Genomic DNA, 24,024 nt, shown 5'->3' on the forward strand with positions numbered 1-24,024 from the left:
TAAGAAATCCAACTAAATTACAAAGTAAAAGCCAGAAGATTTCAATTTTGAACAATAACAAAAATGTGGGAATTTTACATATAACATAGAATTGGGATTCTACTTATTTGAATTTGAATATAACTAATTTCAAGGGAAAGTTAAAAGGAAAAAGAAAAAAAAAAAGAAAAAGAAACAGTTTCAATTCAAACTGTTAGGCTCCGAGTTCCTCTATATTCCACCTTCATTTCATCCATTAAAGAAGGTGGGAACCTCAAACTTATGAAATTCAGGATTGTTGATGAAATAATAAGCAGCAATGGAAATTAATAAGATGAATATGACGATCCACAAGTTCATTCCTGCACCCAAATCCATGTTAATTTAGTGATAACCAAAGGGTTCCATTGGCTAAAAAGACTTGTAAAGTTAAATAACGGTAACCAATTTTTTATTCTGATAAAACAAGTCTTTATACTACATGTATAAAATATCAACTAATTATATTTTAAAAGAACAAAAGGCATTAAACGAGTCCCTAAACAGCATATCATTGATCTTTAAAAAGATAATAATAATGATAACAATAATGTCCCTTCAAGTATGAATGTCAAAAGAATTGTTCTAATCAGGTTGCATCAAGCACATCACATTTTCCACCATTAACAACCATGACACAAAACAATCAACATATTCTCCGGTTAAAATCCCAGAGTAATATTATGCTGTTTTCTATCAAAGTCAAAGCATCATGCTGTTTTAAACCTAAGCTCACTATTAGTGATGGTGGAGTATCGGTACATCTTCACCCTTAACTTCGTTGTTTGTTTCAAAAATATCCCTATACTTTCAAGAGTGTCAACTTCACCAATTACCACTGAATTTACTGTAGATATTTTAGAATTTTAGACAGATGTAAGACGTGTGGTGCACCAATGACCTGGATTGAAAATTTGAATCACTGGATAAATTTTAGGTCTCCACAACACAATTTAATTCCCAACACCTGTTTGGAATTCCAAATCGGGTGGGTTTTGAAACATTTACGAAATTCAGAAAGTATAGGGGTAATTTTGAAATGAATGACAAAGTGTAAAGAGTATTTGTTATAATTTATCTTTATCTCGTTTTTATAGGTCAAGCGCATTGTGGTGAAAATTGACAACTGATGGCATGTGACCATATAAGTTTGAATTATTAGACAAAAAAGCAAGGATACGAGTACCTTTTTTCTGCTCCTCCTCAATTACAGTCACCCTAGCACTGGAGTCCATTGATGCAGAAACCAAAGCTCTGGATTCAAAAGATAATATTGTTCATAATCAATATTTTATTACGGTGATATCAAATTATGCCAACAAAGATGCACTATTAAAACCTTGAATCGGGGGAAAAGCTCAATGCCGTTACAAAACCAAGGTGTGCCTTTTTAACTATCTTTAGAACTCGCAAGCTGGTTGAATTCATGATCAGAACATCTCCCTGAGTTGTACCACTACACCAATAATGAAGCAGAAACCATTATTAAATGTATTTAAGTACTAAAACCATTCAGACACAAAAAGAATGCATATTGAAGACTAGCCTAGAAAGCAAGGTAGCAAAAAGAAAATGTCATCTCGTTATTTTGAATAAAATAATTAATAGCAAAGGCATAAGTTGAAAGGACCATGGGAACAATGTTTTCTAGTCTTCAACTACATCTCACTTGCAAAATATCCTTTGCAAATGAGATAATTATCCTCATGGAGAAACGGTTATAGATAATTAACCCTGAGCTAAACAAAAAAGGTGAGATGAGATAAGTTGGCATGAACCTATTGAAAGCCTACAAGTGAAGTCCACAGTTTTCTTCCAAATACCTAATACATCTTCTCTCAATTATTGGGTTCGGTTAAGAAATCTCACAATGCACCCAACAATGGCCTAAGTAACATCATGACAGATAAGAGCCTAAAACATTAGAACACCAAAGTAGCTGGAATTTCACCTCCCATTAAATGGTAATTGACATTTTCTAAGCATGGGCGGCGTACTACAAAGTTCAAGTGTCAAAATAATAGCAGATCCTTGCAAGAGGAAAAAATTCACATATTTTAGTACCAGGCAAGAAGTCTTCCACTAGCCGAAACATTGAATGCAGTAATATTATCACGAGTTATGAGCTTTGAGGCTACGCTCCTCCAAGTGGTTGCATTCCAAGATACAATGCTTCCACCTTTGCCTATCACAATCCTCGACAAAATCAGATAACACTATAATTATAGAGCAAACACAAGTCAGAAGAAATATCTTTACCAGTCACTGCAGCAGTGTACAAAACCATATCCCCGTTGTTGGTCAAAGAAAATTTGCATGAGATAAAAACCTCATCCTGCAAGCCACAAGGTTTTTTTTTTTTTTTTTTTTAACAAAAAATTATTGGTTAGTGAAAAGAAAATGAGTTTTCAAAATCTCCAAACACCTAATGATAAGTTCTTTCTTTTTCGGCAGAGAACAACTTGAAATTGGTATATCAAAAGGAATAAATGTTCAAGGGATACTGACACCCAAAGGGAGTGCAAATAAAGAAACAATTAAAAACAAAAATTAGCAACTACAATCAAGTAGTGATTGACCATGAAAACATTTAAAGAACAATACAATCCCAAATCCTGGCCACCTGAGAACCAAAATAACACACCGACACTATGTATTAACGACATCCACGAAGTGCCCGACTTCTCACAAAACCATTATCCTCTGATTGGTTGGTAAATTTTCTACTAATAATACTTTTGGAACCCAATAGAAGATAACCAAGTTATCAAACATTTGCATGTTGGCTGCATCATGGCATATGAGACAGCCCAAAATATCCCTATCGATCTATCATCCGTGCTCACGTAATCCATTGTGCGGTAAACTTTACTTGCCTCTCCACCAGATATCAATTTGTTTCCTTTTCTCAAAGGGCTCATTATTCAAACATGTAGTTTTAGGAGAAAAATAATAATCTATTACTCAAAGACAAAGTCAGAAGAAGTTATATTACACATAACATAGAAAAGGAAACTAACAAATGTAATGCTTTTTTTTTAAACAAGAAAACATATTTTTTTTTTTTTTAAACAGAGACAAGCCTCTTAAATTATCATTAATAAAGGAGCCTTAAGCTCAAAGTACAAAAGTATTATACGAAGAGTAAGAAAAAAAGAAAAAATCAGTCTACAGCTACAACAAAAGCTAAAAAACAAATTCCAAACAGAAGAAATCAAGCTAAACAAAACCATAACCGTAAAAACCTAAGTATAAAGCATAATGGAAAATTATCTCATAAATAACTAATTTGAAACTAAAAACTTGCAAAAAGATGCAATCGACTGCCTCGAATCTACCTTGCCATATTATTCTAGAATCTAGAGGAAGCTCGAAAAAGTCTTCCACTATTTCAGCATTGGGGTGAAGGATTTACTTCCCACCCACATGAAGGGAAATCCAAGCAAGACTGAAGTTGGTCCAACATTGAGGAGGAATACATTAAACGACTGAAGAATCAAATTAGAAGAATTCCACAATTAGCAACTATTAATTTTAAATGATCGAGTATTTCGCAAGACTGGAGACAAGAACGAGTTGCAGAAGGCAAATTTGCAAATTTGGGCTCTTCCTCGCTTTGAAAGCGGGCCTTGAGATTTGTTTCTAGAGGTTCAAAATATTCATGACTTTCAAGCTCAGTTGACCTATCCAAATGCTCCAATTCCTCACTACTAACGCTGAAAGGGGAGTCGAAAAAAAGGCTATTGGATTGATTGCGAAGGATTTTACTTAGAGAGCCCATCAGAAATTTTACCTTGGAGTTGGGTAAAGAGAACTCAGAGTACTTAAACTGGGTAGAGTGAGGATGATGAGAAATTGATTTAGAAAGAACGGGTTGAGGCTTGAATTTGGGTGCAACTAACCTCCAATAAATCTGGATTAAAACAACTTGGAGCTACTGGAATAAGCTAATGAAAGAGAGTGAGCACTATTTTCCTCAAGCACTTGATCTTAAAATATCTGGGCTTTTAAGGAACATTTCACCAAAATCTTCTTTGATTTTTTCTTCCAGATAGAGTACTTCAAAAAGGGTGAGGTAATATGAAGATCTTAGCATATTTCTGTAAGACCTCCTATTATTAATGTGTATAAGAGGAAGGGCAAGAAAGGAATTACACAAGACAGCATGGAGGAAAGAAAGAATTGAAATGGGATAGTGGGATAGTGGGATAGTGGGATAGTGGAACAGCAAGTGGGCCCTACAAGATAGTATCATTTGTCCTATTCGGACACTTGTCTTATAAATAGTAAGGGGAGGGTAGTAAGGTAGGTATGAGAAATACATGGAGAATGTATTGGTAAGGAGGGGCATTGGCGGCTGAGGGAGCCTGCCCTAGCCTAGAGAAAGAGGTTGGTTTGTTCTTTGTTGTTTTTTCCTTGTTATTTCTATTCTAAATCTTGTAGCTACTGTTTTGGCAATATAAATATATAAATACAGAGTGCTGCCTCTGTTTCTGCCATTGATATAGTAGAAATAGTATATAAAAAGGTGAGAAACCTCACAATTGGTATCAGGACTTTGTCAAACTGGGAGCAATCACGAGACTAATGGCGCAGCGACAAATGGAAGAAAGGTTGGAAGGAACGGAAAAGGAGGTGTTGAGCCTCAAGGAAATGATGCTTGAAATGAAGAAAAGCATGGACAGGCTGGCTGATGAGTTGAGAGAAAACCAATCATATAAGATGAAGGAAGAATCCGGCACGTCCGACAGGTCCATCATGAAAATGAAAGGAAAAATGGAAGAGACAGAAATAACCAGGGAAGTGAACACCCACCTAGTCAATCGAAGTAAGTATAAAAAGTTGGAAATGCCCATGTTTTTGGGAGAAAATCCAGAATCTTGGGTTTACCGTGCAGAGCACTTCTTTGAGATCAATAACTTGCCGGAAGCTGAAAAGGTTAAGGTGGCTGTGGTGAGCTTTGGACAAGATGAAGTGGACTGATACCGGTGGAGCCACAACAGGAAAAAGGTAGAATCGTGGGAGGATTTGAAGACCCGAATGTTTGAGTTTTTTAGAGACACCGGACAGAAAAGTTTGGGGGCCAGACTTATACGCATTCAGCAAGGAGGTTCCTACAATGATTATGTCAAGAAATTCATGAACTACTCGGCACCTCTCCCACACATGGCAGAAAGCGTACTTCGTGATGCCTTCTTGACTGGCTTAGAACCGGCGCTGCAAGCTGAAGTGATGAGTCGCCACCCTCAAACGCTAGAAGAATGTATGATGGCAGCCCAGTTGGTTAACGACCGTAACTTAGCCCTCAAATTGACACAGGCAGAGATGGGGTTATGGAGCCGAAGAGAAACGAAGCCACTACTACTAAGGTTCCATGGAACAACGATAAAGGAAGTATGAGGAAAAATGAGTTTCAAATGAAACAAATAACGATACCCCTCAAAGGAAGTTATCACAAAGGAGAACCTCCTGTTAAAAGACTCTCTGACGCCGAGTTTAGAGCACGTTTAGACAAGGGTCCTTATTTTAGGAGTAATGAGAAATATTCTCATGGACATCGCTGCAAAATCAAAGAGAAAAGGGAGCTCATGCTCTTTATCTTAAATGAAGAAGAAAGTACCAAGGAAGGGGAAAGTTCAGATACGCAAAAAATAGAGCCATTGGAGATCAATCAGTTGGAGGTGTTAGAGGAAGCTGTGATAGAATACCGGGCCATTACCAACCTGACAACCAAGGGAACTATGAAACTAAGAGGAGTAGTCAAGGGGAAGGAGATCATCGTCTTAATTGACAGTGGGGCAACCCACAATTTCATTCACTGTGAGCTGGTCATAGAGAGGAAAATCCCTATAGACAGAAACACTCAGTTTGGGGTTACCATTGGGGATGGCACCAGTTGTAAAGGAAAGGGCATCTGCAGCCAAGTGGAAATCCAGCTTGAAGGGCTAAAAGTTGTGACTGACCTGTTGGTAGTGGAACTAGGGAAAGTAGACGTGGTATTGGGAATGCAATGGTTGGATACGACAGGGACCATGAAGATACATTGGCCATCTTTGACAATGGTTTTCTGGAAGGAAGGAAATAAGGTAGTTCTAAAGGGAGACCCGGCCTTGATACGAGCAGAATGTTCACTAAAGACTTTATAGAAGACATGGGAAGCGGAAGATCAAGGTTTTCTGATTGACTGGCAAGATTATGAGATCGAAAATGATTACAAAGAAAGCAAGAAAACAGGTCAGCAAGGCGATGAGGAGGGATTACCAATGATTCAGTTCTTACTTAATCAGTATTCGGATGTGTTTGACATCCCTACCACTTTGCCACCAAAGAGAGTTGTCGATCATCGCATATTCACCATGCCAGGGCAGAAGCCAATCAATGTCCGGCCATATAAATACGGCCATCAACAGAAGGAAAAGATAGAGAAACTGGTCACCGAAATGCTGCAGACCGAAATCATTAGACCAAGTCACAGCCCTTTCTCAAGTCCAGTGTTGTTAGTCAAGAAAAAAGATGGGGGCTGGAGGTTTTGCGTGGATTACGGGAAGCTGAACAAAATTACAATAGCCGATAAATTCCCCATTCCAGTTATTGAAGAACTCTTAGATGAATTACATGGGGCAACGGTGTTCTCCAAGCTAGACTTAAAATCAGGCTACCATCAAATCCGAATGAAAGAAGAAGATATCGAGAAGACTGCGTTTAGGACACATGAAGGCCATTATGAATTCATGGTAATGCCATTTGGATTAACAAACGCACCCGCCACCTTCCAATCCCTCATGAATCAGGTATTTAAGCCTTTCCTCCGACGTTGTGTATTGATTTTCTTTGATGATATACTGGTTTATAGTTCGGACATAACGGAGCATGAGAGACACTTAGGGATGGTGTTTGCAATACTAAGAGATAACCAATTATATGCTAATCGCAAGAAATGTGTTTTCGCTCATTCGCAAATACAATACTTGGGCCATATTATTTCAAAACATGGGGTAGAAGCAGACCAAGATAAGGTTAGAAGTATGCTACAATGGCCACAACCTCAAGATATAATAGGCTTAAGAGGGTTTTTAGGGCTGACGGGCTATTATAGACGCTTTGTCAAAAGTTATGGTGAGATTGCAGCACCCTTGACCAAACTACTGCAGAAGAATGCTTTCAAATGGGATGAGAACGCCACCCTTGCATTTGAAAGTCTGAAATTAGCTATGACTACCATACCCGTACTCGTACTACCCTATTGGTCTTTGCCTTTTATGATAGAGACTGATGCCTCAAGCAGTGGATTGGGAGCAGTACTGTCTCAGAACGGCCATCCCATCGCATTCTTCAGCCAGAAGTTGTCTCCAAGGGCCCAATCCAAATCCATCTACGAAAGAGAATTGATGGCTGTAGTACTATCAGTGCAGAAGTGGCGGCATTATCTCTTAAGAAGAAGGTTTACCATTATATCGGACCAAAAAGCTCTAAAGTTTCTATCGGAGCAGAGAGAGGTTCAACCACAGTTCCAAAAGTGGTTAACCAAGCTGTTGGGATATGACTTTGAGATTCTATATCAACCGGGACTCCAAAATAAAGCAGCTGATGCACTTTCAAGAATGGATCACCAATTGGAATTGAAAGCAATGTCCACAGCAGGAATTGTAGACATGGAAACAGTTACAAAGGAAGTTGATAAGGATGAAGAACTTCAACTCATAGCACAACAGCTGCAGACTGACCGTCACTGGAGGGGAAATATTCCTTGCTGAATGGCAAGTTAATGTATAAAGGAAGAGTGGTACTGTCCAAATCCTCTTCACTTATACCCAGCCTCTTACACACCTTTCACGACTCTATATTTGAAGGACATTCAGGTTTTTTGAGGACCTACAAGCGGATGAGTGGTGAGCTGTTTTGGAAGGGTATGAAGACAGATATTAAGAAATATGTCGAACAGTGTGAAATCTGCCAAAGAAATAAAAATGAAGCAACCAAACCGGCAGGAGTTCTTCAACCATTACCCATACCCGACCGCATATTAGAAGATTGGACTATGGACTTCATAGAAGGGTTGCCTAAAGCAGAGGGTATGAATGTGATTATGGTTGTGGTTGACCGGCTGAGCAAATATGCTTACTTTGTCACCATGAAACACCCGTTCTCAGCAAAGCAAGTAGCAATAGAATTCATCGATAAGATAGTTCGAAGACATGGCATCCCTAAGTCCATCATATCAGATAGGGATAAAATCTTTCTAAGCAACTTTTGGAAGGAATTATTCTATGCTATGGATACTATTCTTAAACGAAGCACCGCCTTTCATCCTCGAACAGACGGCCAGACAGAAAGGGTCAACCAGTGTTTAGAAACCTACTTAAGATGTTTCTGTAACGAGCAACCGAACAAATGGCATCAGTTCATACCATGGGCGGAGTTATGGTACAATACCACCTTCCATTCTTCAACACGCACGACCCCCTTCAAAGCCGTGTATGGTAGACCTCCACCACCCTTAATATCCTACGGAGATAAGAAGACAATGCTGAAACAATGCTGAAAGAGAGGGACTTGGCCATTAGTGCGCTCAAGGAAAACCTTACTATTGCTCAAAACAGAATGAAGAAGTTTGCGGACTCAAAGAGGAGAGAACTTAAGTTTAAAGTGGGAGATGAAGTCTATCTCAAGCTGAGGCCTTACCGTCAATGCTCCTTAGCAAAGAAAAGGGCCGAGAAACTAGCTCCTAAGTATTATGGCCCATATCGCATCACTGAGACCATAGGGGAGGTGGCCTATCGACTTGATCTGCCCCCAGAAGCCTCAATTCACAACGTTTTCCATATTTCGCAACTCAAACTTAAACTTGGCAAACAGCACACAATTCAAACCCAACAGCCAAAGCTCACAGCCGAATTTGAGTTACAACTTTGGCCGGAAACAGTACTAGGCATCCGTTGGAGTCCAGAGTTGGGAGCAAATGAATGGCTGGTGAAATGGAAAGGATTACCCGACAGTGAAGCCACCTGGGAATCCGTTTACTCAATGAACCAACAGTTTCCCTCATTCCACCTTGAGGACAAGGTAATTTTGGAACCCCGGAGTATTGTAAGACCTCCTATTATTAATGTGTATAAGAGGAAGGGCAAGAAAGGAATTACACAAGACAGCATGGAGGAAAGAAAGAATTGAAATGGGATAGTGGGATAGTGGAACAGCAAGTGGGCCCTACAAGATAGTATCATTTGTCCTATTCGAACACTTGTCTTATAAATAGTAAGGGGAGGGTAGTAAGGTAGGTATGAGAAATACATGGAGAATGTATTGGTAAGGAGGGACATTGGCGGCTGAGGGAGCCTGCCCTAGCCTAGAGAAAGAGGTTGGTTTGTTCTTTGTTGTTTTTTCCTTGTTATTTCTATTCTAAATCTTGTAGCTACTGTTTTGCCAATATAAATATATAAATACAGAGTGCTGCCTCTGTTTCTGCCATTGATATAGTAGAAATAGTATATAAAAAGGTGAGAAACCTCACAATTTCTTTCTTTTCAAATTTGCTCTGGATCTTGACTTTGTTTAGAAATAAAGAGAAGAAGAGGAAAGGGAAACGGAAGATGAAGGGTTGAAAGGAGGAGCATCCGTTGAAATGGGAACCACATTGTCTTTCTTTAGGAAAATATCAGCTGAATCAATTTGAGATTTTAACTTCTTGTTCAAAGAATCGGAGGAAAGAAGATCACAAAAAGGTGATCAAAGCTTCCCTGGAGTCCAAATTCAAATTCAACATTGTTGCAGGGGAGGTATTCGTTGCAGGGGAGGTATTTGGCGCCGGCGCTAGTGAGGCTAAATTCTGGCGCGCTCCCTGTTCCAAAACTTCAAAAGGATTTCTTGCATATGAAGGAAATTTTTGGATTGATCTTAAATATTCCACCCCCTCTAGGAAAAATGAATCATCAACAACTCCTTTATCTTTCAAAGTCTGGTTTAATCTTTGTAAGTCAAATGGGTTTGAAAAATCATCAAATGATAAACGACCCTTAGTTAATGGAGGAGGCTCAATCGGTTCAAAATCACCGAAGTGTAAGAAAAAATCCCTCAATTGAAGTCTGTTATTTCTAATGTAGCTGGTACAGACCACATTGGTTTCTTTTTACTTGAATCTTTGCTTCGGAAATATTTAGTAGGTTAAGCATTTCAGAAGCGATATTTTCCAAACCTCCAAAATGATCTCTTATAACTTTGAACATCTGGTTGCTCCAATAATCAAGAGGGAGGTTTTTTATTTTAATCCATCCTCCATAGCCTTCAATAATCAATGGTCTGCTATGTTTTCTTTTGCTCCATTTCTCAAACTTTAAATGAAAATGACCCATCACTGGCCATAACTATTCTTTTCCAACTAACTCTTCTAGAAATCCTTCAGCCAATTTAATCAAAGCATTCTCTGCGAATAATGGATTAATGATTATTTTTTATTGAAAAAGATCCTCCAAGGTTATTCTAATTTCCTTCCAAGCATCAAACGCAAATAATCTTGAAATAATCCATAGATTATCGAAGTCTTCTTTTAAAACTTCCGGATTTTTAATCACCCAGTGTTGAGTTGCACTTTGAATTTCTAAGGTCGGAATGGGGGAAGGGCTTTGTCTTACCAATTCTTGAACAAAGGATTAAGTAAGCATCACCTTTTCAGCTAACTTGCCCTTAGTTACTCGGAAGGAAGCTGCAAGGAGGTATAGAGATGTTTTCTTTACCAAATGGAACAATCGTGCTTCATCAAGAATCTTTCCAATATTTTGTGAAAGGATTTCCAACCCTGTCGAGAGATACCAAAACAAATATGGATGAAGGATAGTTTCTTGTTCCTCTTCCAAGCTACAAACCTCACAACCCAACCTACTTTTGACCTAAATTTTAAGAGCAAAACCATTCTCAGGGCCACGCAAGAATTTTGAAGTCTCCTTCAAGAACCATCTGATTTGAGTGTTTGATATTGTCAAGTTCTTTCGAGCTTCCAAATCTTCTATATGGAAGTATCCTTTGTCAAACCAAATACAATAAAGGGCGTTTGCTACTTTGCATCTTTCTACTTTCATTATCACCACAACCAAACTGCCACTTAAACAGGAATGGACAAGAAAAATAGGCTCTAGAAGACATACCAAAGAAGGATAGAAAGACCGAAGGAGAAAAGGGCTGGAGTGTGGTTAGGGACGAAAGGAAGGAAGGGAGAGGAGAGGAGAGAGAAAGATCATTTCCCTCATCGTGTCAAGCCTCTTCATTAAGATAATGATATGAGACTAACAAATGTAAACTATACTAATAAAGATAAAATATTTCACAGAATGCTCGAGGATTGTTAGGATCAACACTTCTATTGCCATCCTTCCTTGCATCTAAATTCAAGGCACTTACCACAAGTTCAATCCAAATCATTTGTGCAATGAGATTATTTGTACTAAAAGCTTGGAGACTTCAATTTTTTTTTTTTGGAAAAAAAATTAATCTTTTCATTGATATAATGAAAAGATTGAATACAAGTATACATAAGAAAGCAAATATAAGACCAAATAAAGGGATCAATAGGTGCACCTGACCATTTCAACTAGTTCAAATTGCACCACCTTAGCACCCTCATCATATCCCAAAAGATACAAAATGAAGATAACAAAGTGTAACATAAAGGAAAAATAATACAATCCGTAACCTCTTTAAACTAAGAAATAAAGTAGCCTCTAATCTAGGTAAGTAAAAGCTTTCCAATTGAGGCAAATGTCTTGCACCAAGAAGAATGAGAATGCCTTGGAAAGGGAGCTCTAGGTGGATGCATCAAGTCTTGCAGCTTCAAACGATTTATCCACGATAAGGATTATCAGAAGAACTCTTTGGTTCCTTTTGAACCAAATTCCAGCAAGGAAACACTTCACTGCATTTATCCAAAGTATATAGGCTTGCTTTCTCAACTTACGACCCCCAATATTCGAACAGCATTATCTTTGAAGGAGGCAACAAATACCCATTGAAGATTGAAAATGCCAATAAGCTTCTGCCAGCATGCCCTTGAGTTGAAGCTTTTAAAAATGTTTTCCATTTCAAATCATGGGAGAAATTTCACACATCTCAAAGACCAAAAATTAAAATAAAAAAAAATAAAAAAAAAAAAAAACTTCACAAGACACTAAGGAGGGAGGAAGAATGACTTTACACAATGCTATTCAAGCTAATTTTAGATTCCACATCAGAGTCATCATAACAACCCAAAGGAGATTGAGATGGTTAGATGTCTTTTGTCAAATGGATGACTGTAATGAAGGCAAAATTAGGATCTGCAAAGAGTCCTAATCTGGTTGGAAGAAGATGGGAGATAGAGACTGAAAATTCCTTGCTTGTAACCAAAACCTTCAATTTGGAATCAAGATCCAAATGTACTGACGCAAGAGTCATTCACCAGCTGTAAAGTTATAAGCAATAGAAAATGGGAGAGACTAGCCCATTTTCAATCACCTCCAAATCACTAGGATTACAACGGTTTAACCGTAGCAATCCCCCAAGTGAACCAAGGGTTATGCCAAAAGGATGAATGGCGACCATGTTTTAGACATCTTTGAGCACAGTCAGCAACTAGATCAGTGGTAGAACAAATAAGTACCAAATACCAACAACATTTGTAAGGACCCCTCGAGGTATGCTTTGGCCAAAAAGAATTAGCCTCTAAATGATACTACTTACCAACAACGGTACTCTCTTCTAAAGGTCCACCCCAAAACAAGTTTCTAAAAGGAGTTAGATCAATCAGAGAAGGAGAAGAAGAAGAAAATTAGAGGAAGAAGTAAGAAGATAAACAAAAAAAAAACTGGGATTTATGAAGGTAAGTCCTCTCTCCTCTCTCTCTTCCGTTCTCCCTCCAGCCTTCTTTCTTCCTCCGTCCTGTAACTTCAGCATCCGTTCCATCATCCTTTCTCCATTCAGCCTGCATTCTTTTGCATCAGAAAAATTGCTCAGTCCTCCTTTTCTTCTTCCTTTCTCCATTCAGCCTGCTGTTAACTCCATTCCTGGTTTCTAGATCATGGAAGTTGAAAGTTGCAAAGTTGTTCACTCTTCTTATTGTATCTGGTTCGACAAAGATTTTTTCTTATTGAAGGCATGGAAGCACGGAAGATTCTTTCTTTATCAGAGATAAAACTAAGATGGTTCTTGAAAGAGATCTCAAATTCCTTGCATGGCCCAGGGAATGTTTTCCTTCTTCGAAACGGTTATGATGAGAATGGAAGCACAAGGCTCTTAACATTTATGTCAAATACAGGTTGGGTGATGGGTGTGTAGCTTGGAAAAAGAACAGCGAACAATCCTACATTCATATTCGTTCGGCTGACTCACAACAAGGCTGGAAATCCTTCTATAAAATGTTGGAAATTTTTTTGATGAAGCATGATTATTTGAACTGGTACCGGAACAATTCCCAAGAAACAAATTACCTCAGCCATCATCTTCAGAATTCCAAACAGCTCCCCTCCGAGTCGCATAGGGCAAGTTATGCTAATATGGTGAAGGTTAAATGTAATATTGGTTCTGCCGTTCAGTAGCTGGCAGAACAGAGCATCCCTTCTCCTGTTCCGGTTTCAGCAAAACAAAGTGCAATTCAGCGCTTACTTATAAAAATCTGAAAGTTACCAAAGAAGAGTTTGATAACCTATGAATCATTTCAAGATTATTTGCATTTGATGATTGGAAGAAAATTAGAAGTTTAGAGGATCTTCAAACAAAAATAATCATTAATCCTTTGTTTGCAGAGAATGCTCTAATTAAATTGGCTGAAGGATCTTTAGAAGAGTTTGTCGGTAAGGAAGAGTCATGGAAATTTATGGGCCCTTTTCATATAAAGTTCAAAAAATGGAGCACAAGTAAACATAGCCGACCTTCGGTTATTGAAGGATACGGAGGATGAATTAAAATTAAAATCCTCCCTCTATATTATTGGAGGAAAAAGACGTTTGAAGCTAGAAGGGGTTTGGAGAATATCACAACTGAAACAATTAACCTCCTAAATGTCTTTGAAGCAAAAGATTCAAGTAAAATGAAACCCATGTGGTTTCATGCTAGCTACATTAGAAATAACTCACTTCAACAAAGGAAATTTTTTCTTAAGCTTTGGAGATATTGAGTCGATAGATCCTCCTTCAATAACCAAGGGCTATTTATCACTTGAGAATTTCTCGAACTCATTCAACTTGCCTATTAAACCAGCTTATGAAAGATGGAAGAGTATTGAAGGTTTTTTCTTTCCGGAGAGCATGGAATTTCTAAAATCAATACAAAAAACCCATTCTTTCACAAGAAATCCTTTTGAAGTGGTAGAACAGGGTGTTTGTCAAAAGCATATTGCGCCGACACTAGAAGAAGAGTCCTACATTCATTTGACGGTGATACCTAAACCAGCTTCCTCTGAAATTAGTGTGAACACAAGCAAAGAAAATGAAGATTCACAGCTAAGGAGGAGAAAGAGTCCAATGGCAAGTCTCTTCCCATAGCTCCCTTCTCTAATGCCCATTCAGTGCCCTCTAAAACTTCTTCCAAAATGAGTCCCAAATTCTAAATGTTCCTCCATTTTGCATTCATCTTCTTCCATTTCTTCCTGGGACAAATCCAGATTAAGAGATAAGTCGAAAAAACATTCAAAACCAAAGAATCTCCCGCTTCTCTTCAAGACATTCCCAAAGCACTTTGTTAGAAGAAAGAGATTGAAGGAGGCCTAAAAAAAGGCTTTAAAAGCAAGGTTTGTTAGACTAGAATCCGGATTTGTTAGAGGCGAAGTGTGCCTTTTTTCAAGCCCCATCTCACCCAAACAAATCAGACCCTCAGAGCTCTACTCTTTCTTTACCTAACTCAAAGGTTAAAATTTTTAGAAGCTCTCCTAGTCAAACTCCATTCCCTTTGTCTAGAAAGAAGCGTGCTTCAGCTTTTGAAGCTCCCTTTAGTGTAAGCAGTGAGGAAGATGACCATTTGTTAAAGACAGCTGAGAAAGAGGATCAATCGCTAAAGGACCCTTTAGATTCTGATTTAAATGCCCTATTCCAGATTGAGGAAGTTGTAAATTTTGAAAAGCTGGTCCCTGTATAATTCCCTCTCAAGCTCAACATTGCGAAGTTCCAGAGCATCTGAAGTCGTTCGTTGAAGAATGCAGAATAATTTTGGGTTGAGCTCACAAAAGTAGATATGTTCTCTGCTTCATCAGTCATTTATCTATGAGTTCTGTTTAGATCACAAGGTTTTCGTCGGATACAAGTTTAGCCATATACAGCTTCTTGGTTATCTTAATACAGATCTAGACTTTCTTTCAAGTTTTAAAGGCTCTTTAGGAGGCATGTTGAAGCAAGGTTCCTGTTCGGCTCAGTTCTTTTTTTTCATAAAAGTTGTTATTGGCAGTTCGGAGCTTTGGTTTCTTGTTTCATCATTTCTCATCGAGCACAACAACGGTTTCTTGAAAGAGAAAATTTATTTTGTTGTTTGTTGGGTTGAAAGTTAGTAAGACTTCTCGGGCTCAAGATTGCTTTTTGCCTTTTCTTGTTGTCTTCTCCCCTTTGTTTTGAAGCTATTAGTGTGGAAGCCTGCTGCTAAATCTGGGTCTTTTATTGAAAATCCACTACTTTTGCTTCGTAGTTTCTCTCTCCTTTTTGGCTTGAGATCTAAAGGAGTTTGGCTTGTTTGTACTGTTGTTTTTATTGATATTTTAGTCATTTTCTCCTTTTTGGTCCTATTATAATTCTCATGTACTTTAAGCATTAATCTCATTTATTATCATTAATGAAGAGGATCATTTCTGTTTCAAAAAAAAAAGTCTCTAAAAACTTAATTCACAGATTTAGCAACCTTAGTTGGAAGATGATAATGATATAATGAAAGGTAGTAAATTGGCATACTTGATAGAATAGCTTGAACCAACACCTTTTGAGATGGAAGGCAAATTTCCAACTATGAAGTTCATGTTGGATTTGCTCGATAAGAGAATGCCAAAACAAGGCAATTTTGCATTTGCCCCCAATGGAGCACCAAGATATGTAGTGAGCCAAGAACCTTGTCTACAACGAAAATCATTGTCAACCAAGCCCAATTTGATTCACTAATATGGATCCTAGAAGCTCACAATCGTTAAAGTTTACTTTCAGTCAGAAAGTCAATTAAAAATTTTTGATAATATCACCAATGCTATTGAATTAGGGAAAAAAATTAATGAAGTGTCATCAGAAAATTGCAAATGATTCAACCAACAAGAAGAATTACCAATAGGATGAGCCACAATTTTACTCAAATGAGCGCCGTATGTAAATAAATATCTAAGGTAAAACGAGAGTGGGTTTCCTTGCCTAAAACCCTGCGATGATGGAATGATCATCTCGATGTTTACCATTAATGTCTTTTCTCAAGGCTTACCATTAATGATTGTTGAGTAACTAACACTAGAGAGACAACCACAAACCCAAAAGCCTTAAAATTGCATCCAAAAAGATTCAATCAACTTCATCAAAAGTTTTTTCCAAATCAAGTTGAAGGAGCACACCTTTCTTCTGAAACACTTTTTTAAAAAAAAAATAAGGAAACGGCCTCATATATTGATAAATAATAAGACAAAAGCTCATAGCACAAGAGGATTAGACAATGAGCAAAAACGAAAACCAAAAAGGATCATGAGGTGCACCGGACATCTCAACTAGGTTGACACCCCATAGCACCCTCATCACATCCATAATAAAAAAAATAACGATACTAGAGAGAAAAATCTGGCAGAAAGGAGCTGCAAAAAGGAGAATCTATGAAGGACAATGCTCCAATCTGGATCTTCAATCAAGGAAGCTGGATGAAGGCCTGCTAATTAAGTACTATGTCTTGCATTGAGAAGTTGTTGAACTTTTGCTTAGAGAGCACCACGAAGAAGCATTCAGCCGTGCCAACTCGTACCTGTCCTACCAAGAGGAAGATTTATTGTTGAAGACCTGTTGGTTTCACTCAAACCAGATTTCTGCCAAGATTGCTCGACAGCATTGCACCAGAGGAAGGATGCAATTTTCCCCATAGGCGGACCAATTAGTAGCCGTCTAACATTTGCAGACTTTATCAAGGGATCAGCAGAGATTAAAGGTGTGAAAGCGCTTACTCCAACACTTGGCAGCATAAACGTAAGGAATAATATATGCTGTAGGTCCTCATGAGGTCTAAGACAAAATGGACAAATATGTGGCAAAATATAATGAGTGGGAAGTTTCTTTTGCACAATTCAAACTTCTGAACAGCAAAACCCATATGGTTATACTCACCCTCCTCAGACTTTTAGATTTCCAAAGGCATTTTGCCAGCTGAGGGTCCAAAGGGGAGGTGGGAGCTAATTGTCTTCCGAAACACTGTTAAATTATCTATCACCTCATTTGCAATTCAAAGAAGCGTCCAAAATTTGCCTATTAGCCACAAAGGCTATTTAGTTTTCACCAATAGTAAAAGGTAGAAAATTCTTCAATCAATTATGTTTGAAAATGATACCACACATTTCATTAAGAGAAGATACAAGAACACTCTTCAATGATTAGACATAACTCTAACAAGAATCTTTTATAAGCACGAGCAATGAGGCTAATACGGCAACAGTCATAAACCCATTTGGTGTCCCGTTTCATTATCAAGAAAATACAGTTTTCATTTAAGGCACATTTATATCATTTGTGTTTTCTGTTCAGAGTAGAGTATTAAAGTTTTCTTCTTGATCATGGTGTGTTGTGGGAAGAAGTGATTATTGTTCAATTTCAAGCAAGTGCTGCATTCTGAGATTCCACTAGCTATGGCTGCTCAACTTACAAAAGGGGCTAGTATTGCTATTATTGCATCTGAGGAGGTTATATTTTTTATGTCTGATAAATCAGTCTATTCATGAGTTTAGGAGGTCATTGGAATACCTAAAGTCATTCTCCAAAAGGGCAAACATTGTTGGACAATGTCTTGCTGCCATTTTGCTTATGTCAGTTTGTTTTGAGTTCTTTTTAAAACTTGTCTTGCCAAAGCTCTAAATCACCTTAGAGTTCCGAAATTTGCCTTTGATGGATGTTTTTTCAGATAAAAGGATTTTTTTGTCTCAAGGTTTTTTATGCAATGTTGAATCCTCGGCTGGTTTTTGAAGTTTTGATCTTTGATCTTTGATCACTACTTTGCATTATCCTTGCTACACATTGTTGTTCTCATAGTTTCGGATTGAGTGGTTTTCATTCAAGGGGCAATTTATTCTGATATTGGTTGTATTTGCTTTTCTTTTATGGTTTTGTCCAGTTAACTTCATCCTATTTTTGTTATTTTGCTTACTCTGTTTCCTTTTATTTAGAGCATTAGACTCTTCATTTCATCGATGAAAAGTGTTGTTCCATTTAAAAAAAACTTAACACCAGAAATAAATAAGTCATTAAACATGGTCATGTTGTTGGATTTTATCATGGTCCAAAAGTGGCAGTCAAACCATCAATCTAAGAAACTTGTCCCAACGAATTGACACCATGGTCATAATGTTGGATTTTATCATGGTCCATAAGTGTTGAAAAAGTTGCAAAAGTTGCAATCAAACCATCGTCTAAGAAACTTGAATTGACAGCAGGAAGAGGAGACTTCCTCCTAAGGAAACTCCTTTTCCAAATCACCAGCAAATGTCTCATTGATTGTCCCTAATCTAATTTTGTAGAAAGAAAACGTGGGCTACTGACCTTCGGAAATAAGGCCTTATAAAAGGACAATGAATTTGTTTTCAACATTTGTGGATGCAAACTATGCCCCTCACGAGAAAGTACTTTAGCAAATGGAGTCCATCCTACTGGCTGCCAGCCAAAAGCCTATGGAAGAAAGTAGCATTTTTGTATCTCAAATCATTATAACTTACATTATTGCCGCCAATAAGGATAATCTTTCACAGTCAAATCTTCGATCTTTCCTTCTAACCGAAACCTTGAGACTTCAACACATTCTAATCAAACTTTGAGAAACCCTGTCTTCAACGCTGCCAAATTCCTCAATACCAAGACGACCGAAAGGAGTTGAGATGCTATAGCGGTGTGTTCCAATTTCAAAGAAGAAATTCTGGTCCCTTAAGTTTCATCTTAAAACCATATCCCAGCCATCCCCGACGAGGATTTTGAGCCCACCAATGGTCTACCGCATCACAAAGGGAACTATTCTGCAACAAGTTTTCAAACCTAATAGGGCTGATGTACCCAAGAAATGTTTCCAAAAACTATAGTCAGTAGGTCAGTTAGAAATCAGTCAGTCAAGTCTACAGAGATGTGCACAAAATCACGTCATAAGAATGGAAAGAAATATGAATTGTAGAAATTGGCATGGTGGTTAGGGTTGAGATGACATCAAGATGGAAAGGTGGTCATGTTTTCAACGAGTGACAACATGAGAAAAAGTTTTCTTGATGTAACTTGAAAAAAAGGAAGTGGACCATGCTTCTTTCTCTCATGGAATACTAGGGTAGAACTCAGCCATAATCAAGCCAAGTAACAAATTAAAAAAGTTCACTTTACCATGCACTCAGTCAGTATGAAGAACCTAGGTCAAGCCCAAGGAAATACTCCATTACAACTAAAAACGACACCAACAAATAAAACTATTTGCTCACATTTTCTTTCGGAAGAGAGGTTACTAAAGTTGATGAAGTTATATCCCACACTCTACAAGGGCCACCTAAGGAGACAAGATATTTGCCATCAGGACTGCAAAAATAAAATGACAGCTATCACAATAAACTTCATTACACAACGGAGTTGAGATAAACAAACAACATACACGTATCATATTGTCTAACATATGCAGGAGCTATCAAGAAAAATAATTTATAACATTGCAGACCTGAAATCCAAGTCCTTGACCGTAGAATGGGAACTGGGCTCATTGAGAACAATGTCCAAGCTAGGCCACTTTAAGACCCTTAAATTGCCATCCTGTACTGCATTCAAATCAGAAAATAATAATGCAAGCTAATTCGCGATAATAATCGAACATCCTATAGTATTTAAGCAATGTGTTAAATCACCATTCAACCCAAAAACAAAAACAAAAAAAAAAAAGAAGGAAAACTTAAGTCATATTATATTAATATTTGAACACTCCATCACTTAAGGGCTTGGAAATTTGTAGAAAGTTCAATAAGTAGAAATTGATATTAATTTCGAGAGAAAATGACATTATAGGTCTAGGGTTGGAAACGGCGAGTAAGTTGAGAAATGCATTGGCAATAAACACTCTAGTTTGTAAAGATTGAATTTGTAAGCTCCTTTATCTTTTTGGGAGAGTACCTTGCCTTCACCCTTCTCATAGTTTAAATTATGTGTGGACAGAAAATTGTGTTCCTATCCAAAAAAAAATAATAGTAATAGTAAGCAATCAAATCTTCAAAATTCCTACCTCACCACCAGTGGCAAGCAAAGAGCCCTCTTTGTTAAATGCCAATGATAACTGCTGTCCAACATCTTCCAAGGGGCTGAGCACCTCCTGAGAGAGTTTTAGTCCAAGTTTCCCATCTCCAGCATCCTTCTCAGTATCCACTTTAAACAGGCTGAATAAAGTGAGCAGAATATTAATTAAAAATCAACACTTCTCAAGTTATAAAGTGGTATAATAGATGGCTCAATCAAATTAACCACACGATATGACTCTACATTGCAGTTAAATACTCTTTACTTTTTTAAAAAGAAATAATAAAATAATAAAAAAAGACAATACTTTTCATTGATAGAATGAAAAGAGACCAAGGAACGTGCAGACTTATTTCAAGATTTAAAATACTATACTCCAATCTTATTTCTCAATTGACAACTTAACCTGTCATATTTAATCCTCATAAAATGGCACCTATTGGAGGACCTTAATGTGAAAAATATGGATATAACACATCAAATTATTGGAATTTCTTATTCTATGTCATAGCATATCAAACAGGTGGGAGGGGCTTTAACCCCCCTGCCCTTAGGCTGTTTGCCTACTTCCTTCTTTTTTTCTTTTTCTTTTTTTTTTTTTCACTTTTCATGAATATAAATCACATTTCTTACATGTATAACCATATGTGCCAACCTAAAACAGTTATTAGCATATTGAGACTAGAAGGTTCATCCACGAAAGAACTATGATCCTCATCTTCAGTTCATATTGATTTGCTGTGGAGTTAACAAAGGAAATGGTAATACCAGCAATTTTTTGGCAGAGAACAGATAATTCCATCTCCAGCTGGATGAATAGCCATTCTGTAAGGTAAATCAGAACCAGTTCCATATTTTGCAACCTGGAACGATAGATGGACTAATTAGTGCACACAAGAAATAAAATAAAGTAAGGGAAAAAAAGAGTAAAATGATAACAAAAGAGATCACGGAATAGCAAAAAATATACTTAAAAAAATGTCCATGCATATGAGCTACCATTGAGAGTGAAAATAACAAACAAGCTAATGAGGGATAAGAAAGCCCCCCAGTATCGCAATTTGTAGAAAGATCACTTTTAGTATAAGAACCCTGACATTATAAATAAATAAATAAAACTAAATAAAAACAGAGAGAGAAATAACCGAAGCCGTGAGGGAAAGCGAGCCCCTCGTAATAACTAACAATGAAATTTTATACAAATATCATTAAAAGAGTCGTTTGAAAATAAAGGAGAAAGAGAACACCAATGAGAAGTTTAATCTTGACACAAGCTAAATGCTCATCTTAACAAGATCTCTGGTTTTGTTCAAACTAATCCTTGGAAATGATAGCCTTGATGGCCTTAATCCAAAACCTCCATCGTTTTAGCCAAGCATGATGGATTTCATGGAAATAGCCAATTGTATTGTTAACTTCATTCATTTGCAAAAGAATGTATCGGCTGGTGGAAGAATAGAAGGAAATAAGCAAACGGTTTGACTATAATTATTTTCTACGCTAATGCGCAAATTAGAAAGGCACTATAAGCATAGAAAGTAAGCAGAACCAAACCATAGACAAAACAACAACAAAATAAAGTACCATGGTGGGAAAATAGAATACGAGATGTTTACCCTCCAAGACAAATTATATATTAGCAAACAAAAGATGTTGGACTGAACTATAGAACTCAAGAACACAATTGTACAACCTATACAACAAATCCTGTTCAAGTAACATCGTATGATCTCTTGAACATTTTAACTAGTCAGATAGTGATTCACATAAAGAATTGAACATACATCTCCCAAATGATTCTTGACCATTCTTTCAGAGATAAATTCAAGATACTTCTAATGCTTGCTTGGCTATTTCATAGTTGTGTATGTCAGAGAGGAATACGAGAGTTTTCAAAAGAACCAAGGATGTATAACCTTTTGCTAAATCATAAAATGTAACAAAGATCTTATTAATCCTATTGCTTCTTCTTGATGTACCAAAGCCAATTTCAAATCAGAGAGAACCTTTGTTGTCTTCGGGGCTACACTACGAAGATATCTTAACTTCATAATTTGTAAAGTTCCATTTCCTCTTGAAAAAAAAACAAAAATAACATCAAAATGTAGTGTAAAATCACAGGGTCAACCACCAGCACTGCAACACAGTGTGGGACAATTATGCTGCCGGAAGGTTTGAGATGGCAAGATCAACGTAGGCAAGCAACACCCTAGATTTTCAGATTTTCACCCGATTCAAGCTTCGATACACATGTGAAAAAGAAATCACCAAAACAAACAGGATAATAAATTTAAAGACACCTTCTGGTAATCGAGAGAATCAACAATCGAAAGACAAAATTATAACCCGTCCCCATTTCTACTTCACTCAATAACATAGACAAAATGATAAAGAAACGCCAATCATAGAAATAATCAGCGAAGAACAGAGAGAGAGTTTACAGGGTGATCAGAGAGCGAGCGGGAATCAAAATCGAAATGAGCGAGTATGAGGGCATTGGAAATCCCACTCCGACCTTCTCCGCCACCGCCAGCGGCAGCTACGTAGTAACTGGCGAGATGAGATGGAACTGATTTGTTGTCGGCGGCGGAAATGTCAGCATCAGCGGATTGATGAGGAGGATCTTCAGATTGTGAAGGTTGGTGTTCGGATTTGAGAGAAGTTGAAGGGAACCAAGCGGCAGCATAAAAAGGAACGCCATACTTGCGGGAATTGGAAGGTTCGGGAGTTTCCATTCGTTTTCTCTTGAAGCCTTTTTGTCTCTGCTTCCCTTATGGTTTTGTGTCTGAATTTTGGTGCAAATTAAGCGAGAATCTAGTCTACTCCTTCGGGCCTTTCTCTCTCTCTCTTGCCTCAAGCTTTATTTCGTAAATTTTAATTCCTATTTCATACTCATGTTGACAGTTGACTTTTCCTTTTTCTTTTTTTCTTTTCTTTTTTTTTCTTTTTTCTTGTTAACAATTATGTAGGGTCGGTCATCAAACGTTCATGTTTCTTGTTTACAATTTATGTTTCTCATTGTTTAAGAAATCGACGTGATGGATGACTATTTGCGGTTTTTTAATTTAAGAAATGTTTTAAAAATTGGACAAAATAGGAAAGTATAAAAAATAGTTTCTCCAAATTATATTCCCATTTCATCTGATTTTATTTGTATTTTGTCATACAACTATAGTTCATGCTTATATTTACTTTTGGCCTTTTCTGTCTTTTTTATATTTCTTAAATTGTTTTTTTCTTCTTTTTTAATTTTTCATATGGTTAATTAACGTAACAAAACCAAAAAATATTTACGGCCCGTATAACAAAAAATAAAAACTCATAAAACCGGTAAAATATTTTCATAATATCCAGATTTGTTCTTGAATATTGCGGATGATTTATTACTTCTCTTTATTCTTTTTCTTTGCGACTTATTCATCTTCTCTTCCAGATTTCTTCAACTTTTTTTCCATATTTTTCTTCTATGTTTAAATGATTTATTCTTCTATTTAAATCTCATATTTTATCTTCACCATTTTCAATAAGATTCTATGAAGCTACTTCATATTCCTCATATTCGAGAATATCAATATCGTTTAAATATCAT

The 24,024-nt window shown here is 37.2% G+C and overlaps 1 protein-coding gene across 2 annotated transcripts; it reads right to left on the reverse strand.

The window, feature by feature from the left end:
• On the reverse strand, window positions 1-23,290 carry LOC103495101 (SEC12-like protein 2). Of its 2 annotated transcripts, none has more exons than XM_008456560.3 (10): window positions 22,877-23,290; window positions 21,204-21,298; window positions 20,425-20,575; window positions 19,870-19,961; window positions 19,640-19,733; window positions 2,278-2,353; window positions 2,083-2,203; window positions 1,358-1,474; window positions 1,205-1,272; window positions 1-341 (listed from the first exon to the last, which is right to left on the reverse strand). In XM_008456560.3, the coding sequence occupies exons 1-10, from the start codon at window positions 23,168-23,170 to the stop codon at window positions 229-231; spliced, it is 1,221 nt and encodes a 406-aa protein (XP_008454782.2). In that variant the 5' UTR covers window positions 23,171-23,290; the 3' UTR covers window positions 1-228. The 2 variants fall into 2 exon arrangements, with proteins under 2 accessions (XP_008454782.2, XP_050946576.1); XM_051090619.1 differs by lacking the exon at window positions 1-341 and adding an exon at window positions 513-919 and having other exon boundaries at window positions 22,877-23,279.
• Window positions 23,291-24,024: the final 734 nt, after the last annotated feature.

Source organism: Cucumis melo, chromosome 10 (genome assembly GCF_025177605.1).
Source record: "Cucumis melo cultivar AY chromosome 10, USDA_Cmelo_AY_1.0, whole genome shotgun sequence".
Classification (NCBI taxonomy): Eukaryota; Viridiplantae; Streptophyta; class Magnoliopsida; order Cucurbitales; family Cucurbitaceae; genus Cucumis; species Cucumis melo.

What these genes read in the sequence shown, in the direction of transcription:
- LOC103495101 (XM_008456560.3), bottom strand. Translation starts at nt 23,170, where the DNA reads ATGGAAACTCCCGAACCTTCCAATTCCCGCAAGTATGGCGTTCCTTTT. An exon ending in TCTCTGCCAAAAAATTGCTG is followed by an intron (nt 20,576 to 21,203) that starts GTATTACCATTT and finishes CACTTTATTCAG; the next exon opens with CCTGTTTAAAGTGGATACTG. An exon ending in CCTCTCTTCCGAAAGAAAAT is followed by an intron (nt 2,354 to 19,639) that starts GTGAGCAAATAG and finishes TGTGGCTTGCAG; the next exon opens with GATGAGGTTTTTATCTCATG.